The following is a 15,520-nucleotide window of genomic DNA, read 5'->3' as shown; positions in this document are numbered from 1 at the left end:
CTTGGCCAGGTCGCAGTTGTAAATGAGAACTTGTTCTCAATTGGCCTACTTGGTTAAATAAAGGTGAAATAAAAAAATAATCAAATTATATAGTGTTGTCTCTCTTGTTGTTATGTGTGTTTTGTCCTATATTTATATATTTTTTAATCCCAGGCCCCGCAAGGAGGCCTTTTGCCTTTTGGTAAACCATCATTGTAAATAAGAATTTGTTCTTAACTGACTTGCCTAGTTAAATAAAAATACATTTAAAAAACATCTAACCTGGGTGTTTCTAATGATCCCTGGGATCTCTCCCCGCCCGTGCCTTGGGAACCCAGGGAAGCTGGAGATCAGGGAGAGTTCCATCTGGATCCAGGTGTATTTAAATGATGCTCCGCAGCACAGAGCAACAGCTCAACGCGCCACGGTGTGAGACAGGGGACGCTGGGCACGACCACGGGAGCATTGTGCGCTTCACAGTTCAAAGTGAGAAGAGAGAGAGTCGTTAGCACTTCAAAGACGGTCATCTGGGATCAGTGAGAGAAACGAGTTAGAAGGAGAGGGGTTGGAGGGGGAGGAGGGTGGGGCAGTGGGACAGGAAATGCGAAGCAATGTAATTGACATCCTCTGTAGCGATGATGAAACACACCGCTGCGGCTGTATGAATGAGACCCAGCACTACTGCCTCAATATTGATCTACAAGTTTCTGTTTGGTTCTTATTTGATTGGCTTTATCCATAGATTGATATGTGAATCAAACATCTTATACCCTATTGTACAATAACCTCTAAACATAATTTACAACATTTTCTATTGGATTTAATTTCCATATTCCAATTATGTGAAGAATTCATGACAAACGTTGAAGAAATCTGCCAAAAGAGTTTGTGTTATCCACTGGTGTGATAAATGTTTGTTCCATTGTCTTACATAGATGGAGGTGTCACTCCTACGCCACGCTCGTCCCTCAATCAGTGCAGGCGGGAATCGACGCGCTACATGCCGTAAGAATGGGTTTCCACTACCTTTTATATTATAAAACTCTTTACGATCAAAACAATCATGTTTCGAACGGCACTTATGGACTTATAAGATGTATAAGATGTATAAAACATAATATATAACAATGGCCTCTTAACTGTGCCCAATTACTGTGTCTTGAACAGCTAATAATGGCTCTCTAGGTTTATTGGCACAGGGAGAGCCTGTCCCTCACATCTGTTATGACCATCTTGTCCAATCACAGTCCTTAGTGTAGAGATAGATATAGGCCTATGTGGGGATGCCATAGAGATGTTGGGACTGACTGAATACATCAGTTACAATGAAATGTCCTTTGTCCTACCAATTTCGAAGAATACACCTTGAAATGGAAATGCGGGTAAAAGAGATATGGAAGAATACATTGACAAATAACTACACAATGGTTATTGGCTCCTGAAATATGGTGTTATAGTTATATAGTAAAGAAATAAAATGAATACACATGCCAGAAAATAGGCTCAATCGAAAGAAAATAAAGTTTATTGTAAATTTAAAGCACTTTGCTTTGCCAATGTAACTTGACACTTCTTGCAGAGTCCTTTGAAGAAGCAAAATGGTCACCACGTAGAAAATGTTGCATCTGCGATAAGATTTGATATTGGCCTTCACTTGAACCAGTGGGAGGGAGCTCGTCAGAGGGGAGGAAAACCTTCAGTTTGCTTGACTTTCAGATGCTATTGAGGCTCTTTGATCCTGGATTATTATACAGAATTAAGAAGGAAACCCCCCAAAAACGTCAACCACCAGCTCAAATCACTTCCAAACACTTTGCAATGAAGTATCTGCCTAGTAGGCATACCCCACTGGGTATGTTCAATGTCTACTTTTCATTTACGTTTGGTTGAGTTGTCAACTAACGTGAATTAACCAAGAAATCAACTCTCTCTCTCTCTCTCCCTCTCTCTCTCTCTCAATTCAATATTAATTTAAATTCAAAAGGGCTTTATTGGCATGCGGAACAGATGTCTACATTGCTAAAGCAAGTGAAATAAACAATAAACAAAAGTTAGAAGAAACAAATTTACAACATCAACCAAAAAATATAAAAACTTAACAGTAAACATTGCACTAAAAAGGTTAGAAAAACATAAAGACATATCTACGTAGCCTACAGTGTTTTTTCACAATGTGCAAATAGTTGTAGTAGGAATAGTGGGGGAGAAAAAATAATTTATCTCTCTCTCGCTCTCTCCCTCTCTCTCCCTGACACACACGCACGCACACACAGTTCCTACTTTTCTGTAGGCCCACTCGTGAAAGGGATCCCGCAGAGGACATCTCTCCATAACAAGATGCTGCCAAGAATGTGTCGATTGGTCTCGTCGCACTTCAAAGGATATAGCGTTCGAGGCAATCAGTGTAGACAAGGTTGCTGAAAGTTTGTCACCTAAAATTACTGGGAGAGATAGATTGCAGAAGGGATACCACCGGAGCCCGGATTTTGGAATTGTTTCTACAATCTGTTTTTATTCTATGGTATTTTTTATTTCTTCACGATAATTTACAGAACACGTTATGATGTGTATTTATTTTTTCAGTAAAGGAGTCTGACTGGATGAGAATTCAGACACTGCCAAATCTCGTTTTCTAGATAAGATTTTGTTTCGGTGCGCTGCGACCAGTCAAAAAGCTACATTGGCCGCAGATGCGCTTAGTGGAGACACAAAAACTGATGGCCGCTTTGCCGGGGACCGATCACTTTCTACAACCTTTCTTACAGGTGAGGAGGAAAATATGTTTGGAATAATTTTGGAGCAAATTTGGTATAGGAGAGACATTTCAGTGTTACTTAGAGTACATTTTTAAAGTGCCACGTGCAATAAGTGATTCATTTTCTCCCAGTATCTTCTTAGGAATTCGTCTGGTTTATTCATTTGTTAACAGTATTTTACTGTTACTTTAGTTTAGTTCATTAAATACATAGAAAAAGTATAACATATATTTTAGAAATAGAAATGTTGTGGTCCACTGTAAAAGGTCACCACTGGTCTATTGTTTCTCGGTAATCACTATAATATATTGATTTTGTATCTTGTTTTTTACTCAAGAGTATCAAATTCAATAGTGTACAGCATGTCAAACATCCATTATTTCTCTACTCCACAGCAACGCATAGCCAGCTCCTCTCCTGAGAACGAGCCCCATCCCCTATCCTCCTTCCTGGCCAGAACCTGTGGCCAAGCCCATCTGGGAGGCAGTGGAGTGGGGCAGGAGCGGCAACACCATCCTTATGAGGGGACCATGAGCTCCATGACTGGGATGCTCCAGCTGTGGGGAGGGGATGTGGTCCAGAGCTCTAGTCTTGGGGTCCAACAGGTGGCAACTCTGACAGTGCCAAAAGTATCTTTTCCTGGCCACATCCAGAGTGGACTGGGCCCTCACCCCCACCACCACCACCACCACCACCTCCATGAGCTGCCTCTCACCCCTCCGGCTGAGCCCTCCTCCACCCCGACTGCCCACGCCTTTGATCTCTCTCCAGGAAAGATGCTCGCTCCTCAGGTCCAGGGTAGCTCTCATACCCCATACTTCCACCACCAGAACAATAGTATTGGGCAGAACTTTCCTAACTTCCTCCAAGTTTCCACAACAAGACACCCCTACCACCCTAGTGGGTATACAGAGGAAGGTCAGCAATGGTGGAGCCTGCCGCAGACAACCAGCAGCCCCCATGGCCATCACCAACCTCACAGCCACCCCCACCATCACCACCCTCACCCCTTTGCCCTGGGCAGACAGCTGGTGTTGGGGCACCAGCCTCAGATCACGGCCCTCCTCCAGGGCTCATCCAAGGGCTTGCTGGGCTCCACACGTCGCTGCAGGCGCTGCAAGTGCCCCAACTGCCAGTCCACTTCTGGGGGTACAGGGGCTCCAGCAAACCCAGAAGAACCAGGCCGGAGGAGGCTCCACATCTGCCACCTGCCCGAGTGTGGCAAGGTGTATAAGAAGACGTCCCACCTGAAGGCCCACCTGCGCTGGCATGCTGGGGAGCGGCCCTTCCTCTGCAGCTGGCTCTTCTGCGGGAAGAACTTCACACGCTCGGACGAGCTGCAGAGGCATCTGCGCACACACACGGGGGAGAAGCGTTTCAGCTGTCAGGCATGTGGGAAGAGGTTCATGCGGAGCGACCACCTAGCAAAACATGAGAAGACCCACCAGGGTAAGAGGGGACAGCCAGACACAAGGGATAGCCAGGGCCCCCAGCAGGAGGCTCCACAGCGACCGGGTGGTAGCAGAGGACCAGACAGGAACATCAAGAAGGAGTAGAGAAAAGACCAAGAGAGGTAAGCCAAGGGACTCACAGTCAGTGTGCTGTATTCTGAGACCCCCAGCGCCAGTCTCTGTGTGTGTGGAGTCCAGGTGATGAGACCCTCAGAAAGACAGGAGGGCCAGTGTGGAGACTGAGAGTCAAGGGCAGACCAGTGATTCAATGGCCTTTCTCTTGAAAAAAAATGACTTCTTGCAAACACACAAACTTTTACACTGTCAAACCATTGTCTTGACAACGTGTTTGTCATGGTCATTGTAGCCAGCATTGTTCCCGGGCCACCAGCAGGAGGCCTGTGATCTTCAGAGGCCGTTCTGTTCAGCATGCCTGCCTGCCTGTGTGGAGACTCGCAATAAAAGCAGGAGGGCTGAGGTGATTGAATATCCCTTTCTCATGGACCCCTAATGGAGATAAGTGGTCTCAGAGAATGACCAAAGACATCAGAGAGGAAGTCAGAGTACAAAGATTCATGGAAATAATGCTGTTTACTATGGTTATTTTCATTCAGTCTGCCAGCAGAGTATTTTCAGTGTTACGGTTTTCAATAATAAACACTAATTACACCACAATGGTCTTTTGACTATTGTGTTTATATTTTAGACAGTTTGTGGTATGTGTATCTCTTGCCGGGTATATCATTTTTCATGTATCTTAAATTGTCAAATAAAACTAACCAACAAAAAAACCCACTAGAATGTATTGTGCTATTAATTAAGCCTATTTTTGATAAGTTAAAAGTATTGGCTTATTTTTAAGTGTGTATTTTTTAAAACATTTTTATTGTAATTATAAAACGTCTTATGAATGAATTTGATATGCACAGGATAAATGACATTGCAAATTCATTGGAATTTGGTTGCCAGAAAGTTAAAATAGTAGTGTGATTCGATAGACATTGATCTACATTACATGAGCATAAAATCTCAAATAAGCAAAACTAAGTTAGAGTAAAAAACAGCTTGATTTCATTAAAATAAAACAAAAAAAGATAACACTTTTCAATAATGATAGATCAAATGATTGTTTTGCGATGTTGTCAATTGTTGTCAGTTACTATTTAGCCAGATAATAATCTCTCTATGGGTAGAGGTATAGCAACAGAGAGCTCTAACAAGGAAGCAAACTTCCTTGTTTATTGGCCCCCAGCTGATACCAGTGTCCTTTGATTTAGCCGTGGTGACAGTTTATGATCCCACCCTTCCCCCGTTCGCATTTTTTCCATTCTTGCCAAATCTGACATACATTGCCAGAAACTTCAGCATTCCACTTGAAAAGCTATATTTGAAGATGTGTGTGAGCATCTTCTATCCTCAGGTAGCCATATGCAATCTACCATCAGGAGCCCTATGTTGAGCATTTAAAGTTGTCCCTCAACTCACCATTTGATGGCGCTAAATACCTACAGTATTTTTCCAGTACACTCAAAGACTGTCATGTAGGCAAAATGAACCGCAAGCAAACACCTACGAATGTGTGAAACGTTGTTCCATTTGGTGCGGAATACATCAAATTACTCTTGCTTATTGGCCCTATTGTTCACTTTTGTATTGTTTTGTGGGATTGTTGAGAGTGGTAGTATTCATTTCACAAAGGCAACAGTTAAGTGTGTAAGCTATGTGAAGGAAATGGGCAAGGACGTTCCGGGTTTTTCAGGATAAGAACTCTCACTACCAGTTCCTTTTTGACAGTCTTATAACATGACCACGACCAAGATCACAAGAATGATAGGGGGACAAACAGCAGCGCAGTGTTGCATTTTGTTTTTATTGATATGGTCCCACAGAATATTTTTTACATTCATAATGACATTGACAGATGAACAACCCCTTGAACTTTGTTCACTTTTCCTCTCTCTCCTTCAGCTATGAGTGGGCTTTGTGTGAGTTTCCGTGTGTTTTCTTCAGATAACGTTGAAACAATGGCAGTGTTAAAGTAGCCGCTAAAATTAAGGAAAACGTATCAATTATTACTGTGCTGCTCGGTATGCATAGAGTAGACAGTCATGACTGCAGCTGCTCAACTCCTAGACAGATTCCGTCCCACAATCCATTTCAAAACTGTATAAGGACCACAATGTCATTGCTGTATGTCAACACTCTTCACCCAAAGGCTGCTTCATGACATAGTGATGAGGATGAATTCAGGATAGGAGCGTACTGGTTAGCTATATAAAAAGAGAGACAGAGAATAGACATGCCATTATCGCCCACTAGTCTTTGCTTCCCTTCTTGTACAACGTGATCGAAGCTGTCACACGTAGCAGTAGCATAATGATAATATGGTTCGCCTGTTTAAGATTAAAGCAACAGTAAAGAGTTGGCGACTTAAGAAGCGGTCCCAAATGTCTCATTTCTTTATGAAACCAAATTGTGTTAAAAATGTCACCATATGAAGTTCAATCATGTATAAACTCTTGACAAACTTAGGGGTACTGTACTGTAGAAACCATTTGCAATGTGAACAGCTACCATCGCATCACAGATGCAATGTAGCAGTCACACATACATACCAACATGCGCACACAAACACACTGTCAACATCAGAGACCACTGGTTACTTTTCAATTTCTCTCACAGAAACACCATAGAGGGTTGCAATTCTGCTTCACTTCTGACATCACAATAGTAAGTAGAGGTTTCAAAATAGTAGAAAATATAATATAATGACAGAAATACACACAAAATAATCCTTATTACAAGCTAGAGATACCATAGTAATAGTAATATAGCAATATTAGGGTAATCACAAGGAGTGATCCCGCCCCAGGCCCCCTGCCTGTCCTCTGTGGAGTAGAGCCAGGCTAGCCAGGGGTCTCTCAGCCTGCCCCTCATTAACTCCAGGGTGAAGTCTCCTCTAGGCACAGATCTAGGATCAGCTTCCCCATCGCCCAAACCGAACCTTAGCCATTACTGGGGATAATGCAAAACTAAACTAATATCAGCATCTAGGGGCAGCTTCACCATACACCCCCTCATTCAGTATGTGAGGCCAAAGGTCATCACACATCATCAGCACTCATGCTCATGCAGAGAGAGATCTGTCAGCTGATCATGGTTGCCAGAGTGATTTGGTGCATAATCTCCTCCCTCCCCCGGCATGGGTCCATGGTATCTGTCAGTACCCCCCTGAGAAGACAGGATAAGACAGAGGCAGCATGTTCAGTTACATGCACATAGTGAAGTCATACTAGGGCCAAGAGGCTTAATATGTCAATCACATTTATATCAAAGCCTTTAAAACCATTTCCTGCAGTCAAATGACCTAGTGGCCTCATGGGTGGAATGTTATTCATAATTTTCATGATTTCATAATTAATACACTTTTTTTTATGATTTTAATTTCTATGTCAAACAGTTTTGTTATATTTGCCTCTTTGATATATATAAAGTGTAATATTGGGATGCAAACTCAAAATTGAATACATTTCAACTCTATATCTGACATGGTACAGGGTTTTTAAACCCATAACCATGTGTATACTTTAGTTTCAAAGTACATTTAAGACTACCAAGAAACACTGTGTGATTTAGCCCACTGCAGTAAAATGTTATTGAGACCCTTGCAGAGAGGAAAGACAAACGTGGTGGTATGTTGAGTGGTTCTAAAGCAAGATCCTGTCCTTAAATCAACCCTGGGTGGAGACAGGAAGAGTGACCTTACTGCACTCTAGCAGTACAAGGTTGCAGTCTGAACTCACTTAGCCTTCTGCCCTAAATCAACCTATTGCAGGAAATACAAGTATGATACAGAATTTTTATTTATTTTACTAGGCAAGTCAGTTAAGAACAAATTCTTACTTTCAGGGGCAGCCTAGGAACAGTGGGTTAACTGCCTGTTCAGGGGCAGAACGACAGATTTGCACCTTGTCAGCTCAGGGGTTTGAACTTGCAACCTTCCGGTTACTAGTCCAAAGCACTAGGCTACCCTGCTGCCCCCAATGATATCAGTCCTCTCACCTCTATATTAATTGTAGGTTTCCAAATACACCAGAACAGTTTCAAATACCCCCCATCTACCCACTGATAGGGCAACATTAAACTTTTTTTCAAAGGCCCGAAGGGTTCTCTGTTTGTCTGTCTACAAGGGAGACAGAGGAGGAACTAAAATGAAGCTTGATAAGCCTCTCTGATAGGAGTCCTGTAATCAAACCCATTTCCTCCCCATTTATTTTTTAACCTTTATTTAACTAGGCAAGTCAGTTAAGAACAAATTCTTATTTACAATGATGGCCTACCCCTGCCAAACCCTAACCCGGACAACGCTGGGCCAATTGTGCGCCGCCCTGTGGGACTCCCAATCACGGCCGGTAGTGATACAGCCTGGGGAGAGTCTGGCTAAATAGAATAAACTACCAGCCAGGGCACTGAGCTAGTTATCCCCAGGAACTGAAACATCTGTTCCCATGTATTCCCATAAATAAATCAAAAAAGAGATATGTGATCATGTTATTTTCCAATATAATCTATTTTTTGCTTGAAAGAAGGGAAAGGGAATACCTAGTATGCATTCAGCCAAAATGTCTCTTCCGCATTTAACCCAAACCCTCTGAGTCAGAGAGGTGCGGGGGGCTGCCTTAAACGACGTCATGGGCACCCATGGAGCAGTTGTTGTTGGGGGTTAACGCTCAACGGCAGAACAGCAGATTTTTCTGCCTTGGCAATTGTGGATTCAAACCAGTGACCTTAGCGTTAATGGCACAACGCTCTTAACCACTAGGCTACCTGCCGCCTTAGTTGTGATCAATTTGCAGTGTACAAATTATTATAAGTATGTTCCGGCCTCCCGACCATCTGCTCTGACAAAAAAAATTGGCCTGCAGCTGAGTCTAGTTGCCTACCCCTGCTTTATGGGTTCTATAGTGTTTTTATAGGAACTGACCACATATCAGTGTGACAGCCTGCCAGGATGCTGGTAGTATTGTAACCCTGGCTGGGAACAACAACAGGATATCTCCCATTAGGAAAGAATGAGAGGGCTGCCCCAGTCATTTCCCTTTAGCACTGACAACCACGACAACCCCAGGCCAATGTCCAGGGGGATTATATGATAAAACAGTAAAGAGCTATTTATAAACTAAACTATTTGCTGATCTGTTTGTGATCTGAAGTGATGAAAGAGTTTATGGGAGCATTGGGAGGTTAATGACAGAGATCCTACTTATGGTGGTGAGTCCTAAGTTAAATAACTCACACTTTCCTGTACTGTAAATCAATTATATTTCTGTAGAAATTTGTGGTCAATCTCAAAATAGGACTTGGGGATAGTAGTATTTCCCTGCAGTGTGGTTGAGTACCTGCAAGCTGTGCTGGGCAGGGGGGCGCAGGCCATTGCTAAGCTGTTGAGGGCTGGTCAGAGGGAGATGGGAGGGACGGGGTGTCGCAGGGCTAAGATACAGGGGGGACTGAAGGAGATAAAAGATAAAAGAGGATTGAATAACAAAGAGAGAGAGAGAGGGAGAGAGAGATGAACCTGGAGAAGAGTTCAGTAAGCAAACTGGTCCTGGGGCTCTGTTCACAAACACAAACAGACCCCACAGAGCCCCAGGATAGCAACAAAATTCGACCCAACCAAATCATGAGAAAGCAAAAAGATAATTACTTGACACATTGAAAATAATTAACAGAAAAACAGAGCAAACTAGAATGCTATTTGGCCCTAATCAGAGAGTACACAGTGGCAGAATACCTGAGCACTGTGACTGACCCAAATTAAGGAAAGCTTTGACTATGTATAGACTCAGTGAGCATAGCCTTGCTACTGAGAAAGGTCGCCGTAGGCAGACCTGGTTCACAAGAGAAGACAGGCTATGTGCACACTGCCCTCAAAATGAGGTGGAAATGGAGATGCACTTCTCAACCTCCTGACAAATGTATGTATGTATGTATTTTTCCCTCAGATTACACAGACGCACAAAATTCAAAAACAAATCCAATTTTGATAAACTCCCATATCTATTGGATGAAATAACACAGTGTGCCATCACAGCATCAGGATTTATGACCTGTTGCCACAAGAAAAGGGCAGCCAGTGAAGAAAAAAACCACCATTGTAAATACAACCCATATTTAAGTTAATTTATTTTCCCTTTTTTACTTTAACTATTTGCACATTGTTACAAGACTGTATGTAGACATAATATAACATTTGAAATGCATTTATTATATTGGAACTTGTGTGAGTGTAATATTTACTGTTCACTTTTTATATGTTTATTTCACTTTTGTTATTCCATTTCACTTCAAACATATGTTTCCCATGCCAATAAAGCCCCTTGAATTTAATTTAATTTAATTTAATTGAGAGAGAGAGAGAGAGAGAGAGAGAGAGAGAGAGAGAGAGAGAGAGAGAGAGAGAGAGAGAGAGAGAGATAATGTGGGATTTAAATTAAATATATTTTATCCAGTAGTTGCTGACACTATTTAATCTTCACTTGCTATGACTATCAGATCAGCCTAGTGAGTTTATTGTTGCAGTCAGTTGGGTAGTAGTACCTGTGTGTCTGCAGGGGGCTGGCTGGGCAGGTGGAGGGAGGGCAGGGAGGTATTGTAAGAACGCAGGTTGGGTAGCCGGTGGCGGTCAATGGAGGCAGAGGAGTGGGGTCGCAGGCCAGAGGTCGGTGCAACGGGAGCATTCATGGCTCCTCTCAGGCTGTTGGACTTACTCTCCCTGCGCTGGTACTCTATAGGAGACTGGAGAGCTACGGTACACAGGAGATAGGAGACGACAGGAGGATAGTTGGAGGGATAAGAATTGAGACAAAACCAGAAAGTTGACACCTAACAAATGGCACCACTAATTTATTTATTGAGCATCTATAAAATGTATCCATAAGGGAGAATCAATCAAGTAATGCAGTTAATCATTTAATAAAATGAATCAATCAATTCATTCATTCTATAAAACACAGCTTAAAAATATCCTGAAATCCTCAATTTCCCATGGACATTTACCTGTGTGTGAAAAACTAGAGAAACAAATGTCTGTCCCAAATGGGACCCTACTCCCCATTTAGAACACTACTTTTGACTAGAGTCCTATGGGCCCTGTTCAAAAGTAGTGCACTAAATAGGGAACAGGATCCCATTTGGGACACACAGAGTGCATCCGGAAAGTATTCAGACCCCTTGACTTTTTCCACATTTTGTTACATTACAGCCTTTTTCTCAAATTGATTAAATACATTTTTTTCCTCATCAATCTACACACACTACCCCATAATTACAAAGCGAAAACAGGTTTTTAGAATTGTTTGCTAATTTATAAAAAATCAAACAAAAATACCTAATTTACATAACTATTCATACCCTTTGCTATGAGACTCGAAATAGAGCTCAGGTGCGTCCTGTTTCCATTGATCATCCTTGAGATGTTTTTACTACTTGATTGGAGTCCACCTGCCATAAATTAAATTGATTGGACGTTATTTGGAAAGGAACACACCTGTATATATAATACCCCAGAGTTGATAGTGCATGTCAGATCAAAAACCAAGCCATGAGGTCGAAGGAATTGTCCGTAGAGCTCCGAGACAGGATTATGTCGAGGCACAGATCTGGGGAAAGGTACCGAAAAATTGCTGCAGCATTGAAGGTCCCCAAGAACACATGGGCCTCCATCATTTTAAAATTGAAGACGATACGAAGCACCAAAACCCTTCCTAGAGCTGGCCGCCCAGCCAAACTGAGAAATTGGGGGAGAAGGGCCTTGGTCAGGGAGGTGACCGAGAACCCGATGGTCACTCTGATAGATCTCCAGAGTTCCTTTGTGGAGATAGGAGAACCTTCTAGAAAGACAACCATCTCTGCAGCAATCCACCAATCAGGCCTTTATGGTAGAGTGGCCAGACGGAAACCACTCCTCAGTAAAAGGCACATGACAGCCCGCTTGGAGTTTGCCAAAAGGCACCTCAAGACTCTCAGATAATCAGAAACAAGATTCTCTGGTCTGATGAAACCAAGATTGAACTCTTTGGCCTGAATTCCAAGCATCACATCTGGAGGAATCCTGGCACCATCCCTACGGTGAAGCATGGTGGTGGCAGCATCATGCTGTGCGGAGGTTTTTCAGTGGCAGGGACTGGGAGACTAGTCAGAATTGAGGGAAATATGAACAGAGCAAAGTACAGAGAGATCATTGATGAAAACCTTCTCCAGAGCGCTCAAGACCTTAGACTGAATCAAAGGTTCACCTTCCAACAGGACAACAACCCTAAGCACACAGTCAAGACAACGTAGAAGTGGCTTCGAGATAAGACAAGTTTCTAAATGTCTTTGAGTGGCCCAGGCAGAGCTCAGACTTGAAACTGATCGAACATCTCTGGAGATACCTGAAAATAGCTGTGCAGCAATGCTTCCCATGCAACCTGACAGAGCTTGAGTGGATCTGCAGAGGAGAATGGGAGAAACTCCCCAAATAAAGGTGTGCCAAGGTTGGGGTTTTTTTTGCAAAAATTTCTAGAAACCTGTTTTTGCTTTGTCATTATGGGGTTTTGTGTGTAGATGATGAGGGGGAAAACTATTTAATCAGTTTTATCAAAATGTGGAATACTTTCCGAATGCACTGTATGTACAGTGGGGCAAAAAAGTATTTAGTCAGCCACCAATTGTGCAAGTTCGCCCACTTAAAAAGATGAGAGAGGCCTGTAATTTTCATCATAGGTACACTTCAACTATGACAGACAAAATGAGAAAAAAAAAATATGAATGTATTTGCAAATTATGGTGGAAAATAAGTATTTGGTCAATAACAAAGTTAATCTCAATACTTTGTTATATACCCTTTGTTGGCAATGACAGAGGTAAAACGTTTTCTGTAAGTCTTCACAAGGTTTTCACACACTGTTGCTGGTATTTTGGCCCATTCCTCCATGCAGATCTCCTCTAGAGCAGTGATGTTTTGGGGCTGTTGCTGGGCAACACAGACTTTCAACTCCCTCCAAAGATTTTCTATTGGGCTGAGATCTGGAGTCTGGCTATGCCACTCCAGGACCTTGAAATGCTTCTCCTGTGTGTGAAGTCACTCCTTCGTTGCCCGGGCGGTGTGTTTGGGATCATTGTCATGCTGAAAGACCCAGCCATGTTTCATCTTCAATGCCCTTGCTGATGGAAGGAGGTTTTCACTCAAAATCTCACGATACATGGCCCCATTCATTCTTTCCTTTACACGGATCAGTCATCCTGGTCCCTTTGCAGAAAAACAGCCTCAAAACATGATGTTTCCCGCCCCCATGCTTCACAGTAGGCATGGTGTTCTTTGGATGCAACTCAGCATTCTTTGTCCTCCAAACACGACGAGTTGAGTTTTTACCAAAAAGTTATATTTTGGTTTCATCTGACCATATGATATTCTCCCAATCTTCTTCTGGATCATCCAAATGCTCTCTAGCAAACTTCAGACTGGCCTGGACATGTACTAGCTTAAGCAGGGGGACACGTCTGGCACTGCAGGATTTAAGTCCCTGGCGGCGTAGTGTGTTACTGATGGTAGGCTTTGTTACTTTGGTCCCAGCTCTCTGCAGGTCATTCACTAGGTCCCCCGTGTGGTTCTGGGATTTTTGCTCACCGTTCTTGTGATCATTTTGACCCCACGGGGTGAGATCTTGCGTGGAGCCCCAGATCGAGGGAGATTATCAGTGGTCTTGTATGTCTTCCATTTCCTAATAATTGCTCCCACAGCTGATTTCTTCAAACCAAGCTGCTTACCTATTGCAGATTCAGTCTTCCCAGCCTGGTGCAGGTCTACAATTCTGTTTCTGGTGTCCTTTGATAGCTCTTTGGTCTTGGCCATAGTGGAGTTTGGAGTGTGACTGTTTGAGGTTGTGGACAGGTGTCTTTTATACTGATAATAAGTTCAAACAGGTGCCATTAATACAGGTAATGAGTGGAGGACAGAGGAGCCTCTTAAAGAAGAAGTTACAGGTCTGTGAGAGCCAGAAATCTTGCTTGTTTGTACGTGACCAAATACTTATTTTCCACCATAATTTGCAAATACATTCATTAAAAATCCTACAATGTGATTTTCTGGATTTTATTTCTCATTTTGTCTGTCATAGTTGAAGTGTACCTATGATGAAAATTACAGGCATCTCTCATCTTTTTAAGTGGGAGAACTTGCACAATTGGTGGCTGACTAAATACTTTTTTTGCCCCACTGTATGTGGCCCGTGGTGGTAAGCAGCAGTACCGTTGAGGAAGTTCCTCTGGGTCTCCAGGATCTGGACAACGTCGTTGACCCAGGCCCTCCGAGTCTCCTGGGACGAGGCCTGCAGAACGAAGCGTGCCACGCTCCCATCAGACCCGCGGGACGTCAGGACCAGACGACATGGGTCCTCCTCACAGTGGTCCTCCACACCCAGACAACTGAGCTGCAGCACAGAGAGACAGGGGTCACACACATTTACATTTTAGTCATTTAGCAGACACTCTTATCCACAGCGACTTACAGTTAGTTTGTGCATTAATCTTAAGATAGTTAGGTGGGACAACATCATATCACAGGCATACAGTAGTAAGTACGCTCTTCGTCAATAAAGTAGTTATCAGCAAATTCATGTACACAGGTCATTCTCACCTTGATGCTGTTTTTAAAGGTGTACCCTGGCAGAGAGAAGCCCTTCTTCCTATCGATTGGTTCACTGATAATGACCAGCTGTTCAAACAGGAAGACCCGCCTCTCTTTGGCACGGGACAGGAAGCTGCTGTCCTGCTCACTAACTGTAAAGGTGTCCTGCTGGAGCAGTTTCCCCTGGGCTGTGATCTTCCCCTGAGAGACACAGAGAGAGAGAGAGAGAGAGAGAGAGAGAGAGAGAGAGAGAGAGAGAGAGAGACAGAGAGAGAGAGAGAGAGAGAGAGAGAGAGAGAGACATACACATAAGAAAACACAACATCATGTGGAGAACAGAGTCTGGTGTTGGGTATCTCACCTCAAAGCCCTGCAGTCTGCCCACGTTCATCATATCATTACATCGCTTGGGCACGAAACACATCACCTCCACCGCTCTCTGTGGGTAGAGGAGGAGGGGTGGAGACAGGGAATGAGGGACATGAAATAGAGAGAGAGATGGTGTGGGATTGCAAAGACAATTATGGTTTGTAACTGAAAAGAGTACCTTTTTTTCCGCTTTCTTCAATAGAGCAGGGAGATTAAACTGTGTGTGCAGTTTATAGTAATATCACAAGTGAGTATTGGAAATGTTTTGACCATGACGGTTTGTACCATAGTTTTGGGAG

At 43.1% G+C, this 15,520-nt stretch overlaps 2 protein-coding genes across 3 annotated transcripts in view; one reads left to right on the top strand and one right to left on the bottom strand.

The window, feature by feature from the left end:
- The first annotated feature begins 2,669 nt into the window (after window positions 1-2,669).
- Window positions 2,670-4,291, top strand: LOC139369812 (transcription factor Sp5-like). The gene is made up of 2 exons (XM_071109086.1): window positions 2,670-2,744; window positions 3,131-4,291. The coding sequence occupies exons 1-2, from the start codon at window positions 2,670-2,672 to the stop codon at window positions 4,289-4,291; spliced, it is 1,236 nt and encodes a 411-aa protein (XP_070965187.1).
- Window positions 4,292-6,037: 1,746 nt separating this feature from the next.
- Window positions 6,038-15,520, bottom strand: part of LOC139371083 (rho guanine nucleotide exchange factor 25-like) — a 59,721-nt gene continuing 50,238 nt past the window's right edge. The window contains exons 11-16 of one of the 2 annotated variants that reach the window (XM_071111136.1): window positions 15,214-15,291; window positions 14,862-15,053; window positions 14,475-14,655; window positions 10,784-10,989; window positions 9,586-9,693; window positions 6,038-7,417 (exon numbers count right to left, since the gene is read on the bottom strand). In XM_071111136.1, the coding sequence (XP_070967237.1) occupies window positions 7,301-7,417; window positions 9,586-9,693; window positions 10,784-10,989; window positions 14,475-14,655; window positions 14,862-15,053; window positions 15,214-15,291 (882 nt within the window). In that variant the 3' untranslated portion in view covers window positions 6,038-7,300. The remainder of the gene's footprint in view (window positions 7,418-9,585; window positions 9,694-10,783; window positions 10,990-14,474; window positions 14,656-14,861; window positions 15,054-15,213; window positions 15,292-15,520) is intronic. The other variant, XM_071111137.1, reaches the window with a different exon arrangement.

This window comes from Oncorhynchus clarkii, chromosome 17, assembly GCF_045791955.1.
Source record: "Oncorhynchus clarkii lewisi isolate Uvic-CL-2024 chromosome 17, UVic_Ocla_1.0, whole genome shotgun sequence".
Classification (NCBI taxonomy): domain Eukaryota; kingdom Metazoa; phylum Chordata; class Actinopteri; order Salmoniformes; family Salmonidae; genus Oncorhynchus; species Oncorhynchus clarkii.
Note: the sequence above shows the minus strand (reverse complement) of the source record. Positions and strands in the feature narration are given on the sequence as shown.

What these genes read in the sequence shown, in the direction of transcription:
- LOC139369812 (XM_071109086.1), top strand. Translation starts at nt 2,670, where the DNA reads ATGCGCTTAGTGGAGACACAAAAACTGATGGCCGCTTTGCCGGGGACC. An exon ending in TTCTACAACCTTTCTTACAG is followed by an intron (nt 2,745 to 3,130) that starts GTGAGGAGGAAA and finishes TCTACTCCACAG; the next exon opens with CAACGCATAGCCAGCTCCTC.